This window comes from Myxine glutinosa, chromosome 1, assembly GCF_964187855.1.
Source record: "Myxine glutinosa chromosome 1, kmMyxGlut1.1, whole genome shotgun sequence".
NCBI lineage: Eukaryota > Metazoa > Chordata > Myxini > Myxiniformes > Myxinidae > Myxine > Myxine glutinosa.
Genome location: NC_136261.1, coordinates 178158801 through 178172392, shown reverse-complemented (window position 1 = coordinate 178172392; position 13592 = coordinate 178158801). Strand labels below are relative to the sequence as shown.

General features: G+C 47.0%; 1 protein-coding gene across 1 annotated transcript in view; it reads left to right on the top strand.

Annotated features, from left to right (window-relative positions):
- The first annotated feature begins 7796 nt into the window (after window positions 1-7796).
- Window positions 7797-13592, top strand: part of LOC144890669 (uncharacterized) — a 178687-nt gene continuing 172891 nt past the window's right edge. The window contains 1 exon segment of the mRNA XM_078771832.1: window positions 7797-9226. Coding sequence (XP_078627958.1) covers window positions 7935-9226 — 1292 coding nt within the window. The 5' untranslated portion in view covers window positions 7797-7934.

Here is a 13592-nt window from a genome sequence, read left to right as displayed (position 1 = left end):
TCCCCAATCCCCTTGGGTCCCGCCTACATCCTGATACGACGTATCATTTTAAAGTACGTAATAAACAAGTACAGATACATCAATTGGACACCGCCCCCATGCCAAATAAATAAATATCCTTCAGCGCGGCATGGCCGGGGCACCTGAGGCGCCCAACGATACCGCCGTGCAGCTCACGGAGACTGTATTGGGAGGGAGAAGTGTGCAATATTTGAATGATTGATTGCATAATTAAAATCAATAAACAATGATCATAAAATGTTTTCTTAATCAATTGGCTCTTGGACACACACACAACCTTTCCAAGAACTTTCGTCCAAATCCATCCATAACTTTTTGAGATATCCTGCTATGTATCGTTTTTGGCCCTTTCTCCAAATGGTGAAGAATCACTTCAAAAATTATTATAGCGAGTTAAAATGCTTGTAGCTTACAAATTTGATCAATAAAATAATAATTAGCCACGATCAAGACCAGGTCAAGCACACCACGTCAACAACTTACTTCAAGCTCTATGAGCAAGTCTTGGGGCCTCTGAGAATCTCAAATTGATTGGTAAATGTCCTTTGATCACCTGGGAAATCATCAAATCTGCTGAGGTTTCATGAATGGAATATATTTTTCAAAAGCGATTCACACCGTGTAACGTATTGTTATGAATTTGGTAGAGCAACATCTAGAGCTAGGTAGATCTGAATAGGTAGGTATTCAGCTGTCGTGACAGGGACTCTACATGTAATAAGTTCTTGATGTTTAGGCGTTTGTCGGGGGAAGATGTATGATTGTGGACCTACCTGGAGGTTCGAGTGTTAAATAGTGAGGGATTAAAGGTAACGCCCCTGTGAGTCTCACCTAGTAGTCAAACCTTTGTCCATTATGGCACTGCAAACCACATAAACATTAGTTAGGTCCTTAGCGCAACATTAAATAATTCCTTTCCCTGACAATGACTTCGGAATAAACGGACAGGAAACCAGGCCAAAAACACCGCCACAATACACCGCCACCGTTTACACCTCCAAGGCCTACAAACCTCGCCTGGCACGTGTTACACAAGGACCGTGGGGTCGCGGACGGGGAGCGTGGAGTGGTTGTGCAGAGGGCGTGACCTGGGCGAGCCGGCGAGTTGGGAGGCTATGATTGGCTGAGGAGTGCGCCAATGTGACGTCATCGGCCACCAATATTAGCGACGGTCGGACGCCATTTCGTGGCACACAGGGCACACAGAGCACACGGCAGTTCGCAGCATTACAGCAGTTCGGAGACAGTTCGTTGAACAGTTGGCAGTTCGTAGAGAGTTCGTTGGGGAGTTGGCACAGGCAGTTCGTTGGCAGTTGGCTGCTAGCAATCCCAGCGGTGCCTCCAGCGAGTTGGAAGGACGAGGCGTGCAGCTGCACCTGCGCGCTCTCTCCTCCTTTTCGCCATTCCTCTTGGTTCTGGAGTTGGGCCGCGTTGGAGGTCGTCGACGCATGGTGCTTTTTGGTGCGTGGTGCTCGGCCTTGTGGGACTTGGAGCGAGGGACCTCGTGGTGTGCGATCGGGCCGAAAGGAGCGGTGTTGGACGGCTGCCACAAAGACGACGAAAGACAGATAAGCCCGCATCCGCGTACATTTTGAACGACGTGACGTATTCTTTTCGTAATTCATCTCCCTCGGTTTGTGTTTGCTGTCAGTCGTGTGGGGACGTCCCGATCTAGGATATTAGATTTACCGGCGGGCTTTTTCACTGGCTTTACTTTTCCATAATAAATCCTTGTATTATTTTCTGTATATATCTGAACGCAGTTTTCCTGGGTGTTTGATTTTAGTAGATAAGGCGGCGGGCGGAGCTTTGCTGTGTCCGCCATTCCGCGCGTTTAACTTTGTGTTGAGCTTTAATCCGCCATTGAGTTTTCGCCTCGGGAGTTAAAGTCTCGCAAATCGGCCATCCGTAACTGTGGTGTTAATCACGGTTGCGTAACAAGTGGTGTCAGGAGTGTAGGATTTGAACCCGTCGGACAAATTTTTTTGTCCGCGGCGAGACATCGACACGGTCGGGCGTACATTGCGCCCGACGTTCGAACGCAAGATTTTTATAGTCGAGGCGGAGAAATTTAATAATCAATTGGGCAAACGGAGCGCGATATCGCGTCTTCGTCAAATTTAAATTGTGTTTTTGGAATTGAAATAAATACGCGCGCGGGGAACGACCTTTCCGAAAAGCGGATGTCGGAGGTCGACGAAATGGAGGTGCGTAGCGAGGCCTCCGTCAGCGTTGGGAGTGAGCCGGAAATAGGGGAATTAGATGTCGAGGTGAGCCTTGGAACCTCCCCCGTCCCGGGCACCAACTTATCCCCCTCCCCCACCGGGGAGTCGGGAGCAGTAGGAACGGCCCCGACAACCGACCAGATGTTGGGTCAATTGCTTCGAAAAATGGAAGGGATGGAAAATAACATTAAAAAAAATATGGGAGAAATGAAAAGTGGGTTGGAAAATAAAATTGAAGGGATGGAAAATAAAATGGAGTCGCAGGGGAAGGAATGGAGGGAAGGACTGAAGGATATGAGTGACCAAATTAATGGATTAAAAAGGGAAATGGCAATTGTGGTAAGTGTACAGGTGAGCGGAGAATGTCCACAGTTCGATGGGGAATGTGTACAGGTAGATGGGGAATGCCTGCAGGTAAACGTGGAGTGTCCACAGGTGAGCGGGGAAGGAAATTTGGAATGTGAGAGTTGTAATGGGGAATGTTTCCCACATTCTGGCCTGGTTGTTTATCGGGACCGTGTGGATGTCACAACACCCCAACCGGGGGATGAATTTGGAATTGTGCAGCACCAGGGCGGTGGTGCGGAGCAAGAGGGGGTAGAGTTTTTGGGGGTCCATGCGATAGAGCCGGACCGGGTATTTATTGGGGATATTGATCAAAGCCTGGCGGGGCCAGGAATGATTTGTAATGATGATGATGATGAGGATGATTTGATCCAGCGGCTGGAGACCTGTGACAGTCCCATGGAGGTAGAGCTTGTTCAGGCCCAAAGGAGCCTGGGTGATGAGGTGAGTTGGTCCGAGGAGGTGGTTGGAATGACCGAGGGGACGCTCACTGTACACTGCTATTTGGAAACAGAGGCTCCAAAATTGGACAACCAGTTGGGGGAGTGTGTTGGCTCCGGGCTGGATTTGGATCTTGGAGGATCGGGAGATAGAGCTTCTGGAGATTTGGTCCCTGTAGGGAATTTGGATCAACTGCAGGGAGGGGCAGAACAACCGGTGGTAGGGGTTGTTCCCTGCAGCTGCGGTTTGGCAGTGGGAATGAAAATTTGTAAAAGAAAATTTAAAATAAAATTACAATGGGAAATTGATTTGGAGCAGCCATGGTGGGGATTGGTCCCCGGGCTGCGGGATTTGGACATGGAGAGGTCATGGGTGATGGCCTCGGGCAAAAGTTGCCCCTTTCAAAATTTGGGTATGCCGGCCAGCTGGGGGGCTGTGATGGTGAGATTTGGACGTGGGGTCCAGCCTTGGGTGTCGAGGTACGACCTGGGTCCCACGGGGGGTCTGGTGGAGTGTGGCGTCCCTTGTCCGTCGGGGCGCCGTCCGAGCTGGTGGCTCGGGCCGGCAGGGTCACCGGACCCTGGTGGGGGTTAAGACCTCCAGAGGGGTCCGAGGTGGTTTCTCAAGCCTGGGATGGCAAATATTGAGGACCACTAGGGGGAGGTGTTGTGGGTCGCGCTTTGGTGGTGGCACTGCGGACGGCCAACTTGGGACTGATGTGGTGACCACCCGGGCATGCGGCCTGGCACTCTCCTCCAGGGACTCTGGGACAACCAGCATGTGGTGACCTGGCATGGTGGTTGGTCTATGGACGCGGGTCGAACCGAATGGACAGGGATGGAGATAGCCTGCCGGACAACCATTGGGGCATCTGTGGAACGTGATGGTGTGAGTGACCTTCCACAGATGCTCCGTTATGATTTATGGACTCTCGGGTTGGGAAGAGAGCCATGGGGATGTGAATCGGGAGATGTGTAACGAGCCGAGCATATGGGCCATGCTCGGCTGGCATGTGTATGGCAAAGCATCCTTCTTTGGTGAGGTTAGTAAAAGGTGACAAATGTTTGGCATGGGTAATCTGTGGGTTGGATGCAAATTTAAGGGTGGATTTTGAAATGTCATGGTGGACACTGTACAGTGACGCCATTATTGATCCAGGTGTGTAGACCAAAGTGTTGGAGGCTGTGATGAAATTAATAGGGTAGCAAGACACAGCTTTCATCTGGTTGCGGGGGCAACTGTGCTGATATTTGGGACGCGGGATGATGGGGATGTAGTTGTGTAGCCTGAGGGTCAACGTGGTGCTGTGCGTGTCCGAGGTGTGTGGACCATGTCTTCTGGGTGGGTCTCCTGGTGGAGCATGGCTGTTGACTGGACCTTGGTGTGGTCAAGTGTGGGTGAGCACTGGGGGGGCTGCAGTTCTGTAGTCGGACTGGGGGATGATGGGGAGGTGCAGGGGACGTGGCTGTAGAGATGCCACGCACTGCGACCGTGCCCCCCAGGGCCGAGGTTGTGTGTGCGGTAGTGTGTGTTGTGGCAGCAAGTGCTCACCACATTGGCCAGCTGGGGCTGCTGCAGCTGTGTTCCTCGCAGGGGGGCCGAAGGATGGATGGTGGGTCGCACCCTTATGGACACTCATGGGCCATGTTGGCGTTTTGACTGCTCACCTTGTCCCGGTGACCCTTGCACGGTAGAGGTGCAGAGCTGTCGTGGCCACAAGTAGTTGTGTAGTGATGATCACCGTTGGATGCGGATCCACATACCTGCCAGTGTAGTGGGGACAAAAGAGAAATTTGGAAGTATTTGGTAGGCCCAATGTGAAATTTTGGGAATTGTATGGTGGATGACACTCTTGAACCTGACCAACCTGCAACTACCTGCACTTGAGGTGAGTGTTTTGAGGAGTACTGTCCCAGGCTTCAGGATTTGCTTTGGGAAATTGGGGACATGTAAATTGGAGTTGGGAGGCGGGTGAGAGTGATGACATGGCATGGCCGGTGAGGGGATGGAATGGGAGCCACAGTGTCTTGTGGGTGGCGTATGTTTTTGTATTGTGGTTATGTGTTTTGATGTGGTCGTGAGAGTGGAACCTGGAGAGTGAGTGATGATTATTGGAGATAATGAGGGGCGATACTTGTGCTTTTGGAAATGTGCTTTTGGAAATGTGTGATGGTTTAAATGTGAACTGGGGGATTTCACATGTGGCAGGCCATGGCAAGCCTTGTAACACCTTTTACACCAAGAATTGTGCTGAATTGTGCTGAGTTGTGTGGAGAATTGAATGGCAGCGGGGGAGGAAGTGTGTTTTGGGGTCTTGTGGGTGGGGAAGGTGTGTGTGTCCGCAGGTACAGAGCAAGCTCTGAGGAGCGATGCCTGCGGGCCCCCCTCTGCGGCAATTACCCCTGGCAGCCGGTGGTAACTGGAAATTGGAGCTCGTCGGTGGAGGGTCTGGTTGGGCGCCGCGGGTGTGAGGAAGTCCCCCGGTGACCCGTGTTGCTGCGCGAAAGCAGGAGGCAAAGGAGCCTGGTGTGTGTGGAGACCCTCACCGGCGAGGTAACGGCGGAAAGGGGCTGTTGGGCTGTCACGGGGCCAAGAGGTAAAGGGGGGGGGGGCAATGAACTTGTAAGTCGGTTGACTTGTTTTTGGGACTGCGGGCACCACAGCCTGATGCGCCCCCACCATCTTTTTGTGCGGTACCTCCCCGCTGCCTAGTTGAGGAATGCACACACACGTGAATGACATCAATGCCATGGTCCTTCAGGGGGTGTATTGAAATAAGTGCTTTGTTGATTTTTGAAATGCCTTGATGACCTATGGAATGAGAATGAGTGGTTAAGGGGTCTGTGTTGCATGAATGTGGGCGAAATCCACCGAGCCGTGTCACTCACCTGTAACATCTGGACAGGGCCCGTGGAAATTTAGGGGGATGCATTGGGGATGGCCCCGCAGGTAAGGTTGAGTCTTGTGGCATCCACCGGGGGACGCGGTCTGTAGACCGGGGTATGTACAAAGGTTAGAGTTTTGAGTTTTGGAAAGATGGTTAAGTTTTGTGGTTAAGTTAGTGTTGTGTGTTGTTTGTTTCCTCCCTCCACAGGAACAACGAAGAAAATGTACATACTTGCATGATGGTTAAGGGGTTCAGCATGTTAAGGAAGTGTAGGTAGGTAGTCCGACTCACTTCCCACAGCCCTTCCTGATTTATTTCATAGGTTAATTAAGTGTGTGACAGTAAGTGTTAAGGCTGGAATGGTAGCGCCTGCGGTGAACCTTGCAGGAGCTACGGTTCCAGGGGGGGGGGCTGTGTTATGAATTTGGTAGAGCAACATCTAGAGCTAGGTAGATCTGAATAGGTAGGTATTCGGCTGTCGTGACAGGGACTCTACATGTAATAGGTTCTTGATGTTTAGGCGTTTGTCGGGGGAATATGTATGATTGTGGACCTACCTGGAGGTTCGAGTGTTAAATAGTGAGGGATTAAAGGTAACGCCCCTGTGAGTCTCACCTAGTAGTCAAACCTTTGTCCATTATGGCACTGCAAACCACATAAACATTAGTTAGGTCCTTAGCGCAACATTAAATAATTCCTTTCCCTGACAATGACTTCGGAATAAACGGACAGGAAACCAGGCCAAAAACACCGCCACAATACACCGCCACCGTTTACACCTCCAAGGCCTACAAACCTCGCCTGGCACGTGTTACACAAGGACCGCGGGGTCGCGGACGGGGAGCGTGGAGTGGTTGTGCAGAGGGCGTGACCTGGGCGAGCCGGCGAGTTGGCAGGCTATGATTGGCTGAGGAGTGCGCCAATGTGACGTCATCAGCCACCAATATTAGCGACGGTCGGACGCCATTTCGTGGCACACAGGGCACACAGAGCACACGGCAGTTCGCAGCATTACAGCAGTTCGGAGACAGTTCGTTGAACAGTTGGCAGTTCGTAGAGAGTTCGTTGGGGAGTTGGCACGGGCAGTTCGTTGGCAGTTGGCTGCTAGCAATCCCAGCGGTGCCTCCAGCGAGTTGGAAGGACGAGGCGTGCAGCTGCACCTGCGCGCTCTCTCCTCCTTTTCGCCATTCCTCTTGGTTCTGGAGTTGGGCCGCGTTGGAGGTCGTCGACGCATGGTGCTTTTTGGTGCGTGGTGCTCGGCCTTGTGGGACTTGGAGCGAGGGACCTCGTGGTGTGCGATCGGGCCGAAAGGAGCGGTGTTGGACGGCAGCCACAAAGACGACGAAAGACAGATAAGCCCGCATCCGCGTACATTTTGAACGACGTGACGTATTCTTTTCGTAATTCATCTCCCTCGGTTTGTGTTTGCTGTCAGTCGTGTGGGGACGTCCCGATCTAGGATATTAGATTTACCGGCGGGCTTTTTCACTGGCTTTACTTTTCCATAATAAATCCTTGTATTATTTTCTGTATATATCTGAACGCAGTTTTCCTGGGTGTTTGATTTTAGTAGATAAGGCGGCGGGCGGAGCTTTGCTGTGTCCGCCATTCCGCGCGTTTAACTTTGTGTTGAGCTTGAATCCGCCATTGAGTTTTCGCCTCGGGAGTTAAAGTCTCGCAAATCGGCCATCCGTAACTGTGGTGTTAATCACGGTTGCGTAACAGTATCATTGTTGTGGTGCACGGAGGTGGTGACATTTGAATGCTCGCTCGTTAAAAATGTTTTTTGGAATTCATTTTTAATACCCTAATTGTTTTCTCTCTGCTCTTTTTCCTTTATTTCTTCTTCAGTTTTATTTCGACATCACAAAGAACAAACTGGGAAGAAGTTGAATACATGCTCATTGTGTCGTGAGGATTTTGCACACTCGTCCACATTGAGACAAAATTGATGAAGAATCAGTACAATCGTTGTTAGGATTTTGTGTTTATCAGCATCAACTCAAAAGGATCAAATGGAGGTGCATACATCAAGTTGTGGGAGGACCGTGTTGCACCTGCTGAAACCCATAAATGAAGATAACATCCAACGGGGGAAGTCGTACAAGTGTTCTGTGTGTTCTAAGGTTTTTCGTCGTCCATCAAGCTTAACTAAACACAGACTAGTTCACATGGGGGACAGACTTTACAAGTGTTCTGTGTGTTCTGAAGATTTTCGCCAATTATCAACCTTAAATACACACAAACGCATTCACACGGGGGAGAAGCCGTACGAGTGTTCTGTGTGTTCTCGGGTTTTTCGTCATTCGACAACCTTAAATAAACACAAACGCATTCACACGGGGGAGAAGCCGTTCAAGTGTTCTGTGTGTTCTCAGGTTTTTCGTCATTCGACAACCTTAAATAATCACAAACACATTCACACGGGGGAGAAGCCGTACGAGTGTTCTGTGTGTTCTCGGGTTTTTCGTCATTCGACAACCTTAAATAAACACAAACGCATTCACACGGGGGAGAAGCCGTTCAAGTGTTCTGTGTGTTCTAAGGTTTTTCGTCATTCGACAACCTTAAATACTCACAAACTCATTCACACAGGGGAGAAGCCATACAAGTGTTCTGTGTGTTCTAAGGTTTTTCGTCGTTCATCAAACTTAAATACTCACAAACTCATTCACACGGGGGAGAAGCCATACAAGTGTTCTGTGTGTTCTCAGGTTTTTCATTGTTCATCAAACTTAAATACTCACAAACTCATTCACACGGGGGAGAAGCCGTACGAGTGTTCTGTGTGTTCTAAGGTTTTTCGTCATTCGACAACCTTAAATACTCACAAACTCATTCACACAGGGGAGAAGCCATACAAGTGTTCTGTGTGTTCTAAGGTTTTTCGTCAGTCATCAAAATTAAATAAACACAAACACATTCACACGGGGGAGAAGCCGTTCAAGTGTTCTGTGTGTTCTCAGGTTTTTCGTTTTTCATCAAACTTAAATACTCACAAACTCATTCACACGGGGGAGAAGCCGTACAAGTGTTCTGTGTGTTCTAAGGTTTTTCGTCGTTCATCAAACTTAAATACTCACAAACTCATTCACACGGGGGAGGAGCCATACAAGTGTTCTGTGTGTTCTAAGGTTTTTCGTCAGTCATCAAACTTAAATACTCACAAACTCATTCACACGGGGTAGAAGCCGTTCAAGTGTTCTGTGTGTTCTCAGGTTTTTCGTCGTTCATCATGTTTAAAAACACACAAACTCATTCACACAGGGGAGAAGACAGGGCACAACAGCAATAGTCACCGGAGGAAGCACTAGTTTCGAAACTTGGCATAACATGAGCTTTAAAGGTGATGGGATTAGTATTTTTATTTTATATTGGACGCACTCACACACACAAACATACTCACACACAACGGAGGTGGATACTTTGAGACCTGGCAGGACTCCTGTCCATCTTCTGAAACACTCATATGGAGATACCATCCAAGGGGAGAATGCAAAACATTCTGTTGAGAAGCCAATTGATGTTTCTCAAGAGTCGTCTATGTTTTTTGCAAAGGTTGCTGTGGTTAGTTGTTGTGCTGGTGATGAATTGTTTTGTTTTCGTTTTGAATTGTTGATTGGCATTGGGAAGATTTATTGTGTTTTTATCTAGATTATTTTATTTTATTTTTATTTATTTATTACGAGTTGATCTTTATTCTCTTTGAATCAGTGTGGGAAAAAAAGAAAGAATTGAAAATCCTCAAATATCTTCTCTGTCATCTTTTTTTTGAGGAATAATTTTTACCCTTGACACAGGAGAAGGTATCACATTTGTGTCTGCTTGTCGGTTTTTTTTCTCTGCACAGAATGTGAGTCGGTGCGTTACTAACACGAGTGAGGAACCCGTGCTCTGCACGGGTGGGAGGCCAGAAGCAAACAGACAATGCAGAAATGGTGAATGCTAAAGCATGAAACCAATCAATTCCACATTCCTGTGGCACCTTCAGTCGCACGTCAGACATGGACAGCAAGTTCGTGAAAGACTTCCATGAAAAACGTACCCGTTCGCAAACAAAAGGGTGCGTTCACGTCTCTAAACATCGATCGTGGGTCCATGGTGATTCTGCATATGGCGACCCGCGAATTTCACGTTTAGAAAGTAGAAACCATCACGGCATTTTGTCATTCACTTGAACTCAATATCTCTTTTTTCATTCCAAACAGCATAACTCTAATCACAAATTAAATAGCATTCATTTAAAAAAATAAACTTTTCACAACATTCGTGAGAACAAATATTTAAATCCTGATGTAAAGTTATGTACGGTTGGGTGAACACAATTACGAATTCAAAATCGTAATTGTATTCACTCAATTCCAATCATCAATTGATACTTTAACAAAACGATTAACGTTTAATGATTTAACATTACGATTGAAAGACTGTTGTATTGGGATATTATCAAACCCACGCATGGCCGTAATATGTCCACTTCCGCATTCGTGGCAGGTTCATGATTCTCATCAAAATCGAAACAGTATTTGTGGAATTTCAATAAAAGCCACATCACTGTTCATATCGGTAAATATTATTCCATCGTGTTTGGAAAAATTGGAAAAACAATATAGCCTACTTTACTCCAGGGGGTCCCAGGATTACCCTCCCAAAATATCGTTGCGATCGATTCAGCCATTTTTGCGGTACCTGAGAACGGACGGACAGATGGATATTTGGTGAATTCTAGTAAGATTAGACCCCCATAACAGCCCCCCCCCCCCCCCCCATACCCCAGAACACTTGTATATTGGTAATACGAGTATAATTTTATTTAATCATTGAAAGTTGTGACTGATACTACTCTCTGAAGGCCTTCGACAGCAACACTTACGGGTCACCAGCCGTAATCAAAAGCCCCTCCACCCCTCAGTACCAAGCTCTAAGAGGGTGCAAAACATAACTGATTAACTGAAGTTTCTTAGTTTTCTTAATGTTCTCCTCATCTTGGTTGGTGGTAAAGAGAAAAGTCTCACGTGGCAGAGAAATCTGTCTGTGACATCAATTCCACCCCATTATCAAATGGCATTTTTTAATATGATAATTGCCAAACTTCAGTAATTTTTGGAATATCCGATTGAAACTAACACAGCTTATTTGGGTGAATGTGTAATATATCGATGGAGGTGCAAAGCGCCCCTCCCTTTACACAAGGGATCGTTTCTCTGTATGCAACTTTAACACAGGGACTGAAAATTCGTTTCTCAACTTCTGGATGAAATTGGATGTAAATTTCAGAAGTAAATGCTTTGTACGTTGAGGTAATACGTTTCAAATTTCAACAACGTCCGTTTCTACATTCTTGAGTTTTATTGAAAGAAAATCCTCAAATTCACGTTGGTGTCCATTCGTCCAAATTGTGTTGGTGTGGATATATCGATGGATGTACATTGAAACTAGCTGAAACTGGGAATATACATCAGGCAATACGTTTAATTCATGATTTTCAAAACAAATTCCACCTCATGCCATAGATTTTGCTTTAAAATTGAATACATATATACTGTTACGTTTGTGGGGTTAGGGGATAAAATACCACAGTGAAGATAGGATTGTGGAGTGTTACGTGCTCCTCCCTGACCCCCTGGTCACGGTGTACCTCCAAACCCCGAGAGGAGCCACGGCAGAAAAATGTGTTATTCCATGTCAAAATCAATATTGAAACCACACCAATGGTTATCAACAAACAAATAATGTATTAAAAATCACACAGGAATAACGGTTCAACAACAATAGTATTCAAAAGTACAATCAATATGTCCTATGATGGTACCATCAGTTTTGCAATATATAACTCACTGTGCTCCAAGTGAGTGCAACAAGATCCTTCCCCAATGTCTCTCATTCCCGGCCCCAAGACGAAGTTGATTCGCTCCAGCGATCGCTAGAACGATGTCCAAACAACCAGAATCCCGTGCGGATGGCCAGGGCAGTCACACAGCCGAAGCTGTACAAAGGCGCCCTCAAGGCGACTGGGAAATCCAAAGGCACCCTTCAGACGACCAAGAGATCACACCCTCGCGTATGGACGAATTAGCCTTCAAAAATCCGCATCACACACGCCCCAGATCGACGTCTGAATGCGGTGAGAATTGTCGAAAAGAAACGAAACCGCTAGCTAAGCACAAATCCTGCGTGAGTCAAAATGGCCGACGACCTGGTCTCGTGGCGCTGGAGTTGAGATTGATCCTTGATTTAGTAAGTTTCAACAGAAGGAGGTCGATGGTGGATTATGTGTGCCCTGCAGAAACCTCGTGGGAGACACAAAGCACGGAAAGAGCAGAGGGTGCAAGACCACAAAGGAGGCGGTAGAAGACATCGATTCCGATTGCAAAGTTAAAGACGCATCGACCAAGGGTGTCAACAAGTCACTTGAACCAAGTCTCAAGTGTTTGAAGGCAAGTTTGACGATCATTCAATATTCCTTTCACATCGCCACAAAGGCAAAAACGATCGATCTTTCTTTACAAAATTTTCAATTCCCCCCCCCCCCCCCCCCAATGCAATTTTGTAATGTCTGTCTGTCTGTCTGCTCCAATAATGGCTTGGGGATTGTCTGTGTAATGCAATTTTGTAATGTCTGTCTGTCTGCTCTAATAATGGCCTTGTGTATTGCCTCTGTAATGCAATTTTGTAATGTCTGTCTGTTAAACGACAGAAATCAAATGTGATTTCTGTCTGTCTTTTGAGTGTTTCATGCAATTTTGTATTGTCGCTGTGTCTGTTTGTCTCACTGTCCAGACTCGAAACAGCACAGAGCAAACCATGTCCATGTTGCAAGCACCAGTTTTACCAATGGAAGCACAACTCTATTCAAAACCATATCATCGACATTCGTGCTGAATCAGGGAAACTTGGCCCCATGCACGTTCCGACCCCAAAAAAGAATTTGTGACGATTTAAATGTCATTTGACGTGGATTATTCAAACCATCAATAATAATTGGAAATTATATCACGCCAACAATTGAAGTGAATAAGTTAGACGTTTCATTTCCTCCAATGTCCAGCACTCCTTCTTCTTCCACAGCGTCCTGCCACTCTTCCCCAATCCCCTTGCGTCCCGCCTACATCCTGATACGACGTATCATTTTAAAGTACGTAATAAACAAGTACAGATACATCAATTGGACACCGCCCCCATGCCAAATAAATAAATATCCTTCAGCGCGGCATGGCCGGGGCACCTGAGGCGCCCAACGATACCGCCGTGCAGCTCACGGAGACTGTATTGGGAGGGAGAAGTGTGCAATAATTGAATGATTGATTGCATAATTAAAATCAATAAACAATGATCATAAAATGTTTTCTTAATCAATTGGCTCTTGGACACACACACAACCTTTCCAAGAACTTTCGTCCAAATCCATCCATAACTTTTTGAGATATCCTGCTATGTATCGTTTTTGGCCCTTTCTCCAAATGGTGAAGAATCACTTCAAAAATTATTATAGCGAGTTAAAATGCTTGTAGCTTACAAATTTGACCAATAAAATAATAATTAGCCACGATCAAGACCAGGTCAAGCACACCACGTCAACAACTTACTTCAAGCTCTATGAGGAAGTCTTGGGGCCTCTGAGAATCTCAAATTGATTGGTAAATGTCCTTTGATCACCTGGGCAATCATCAACT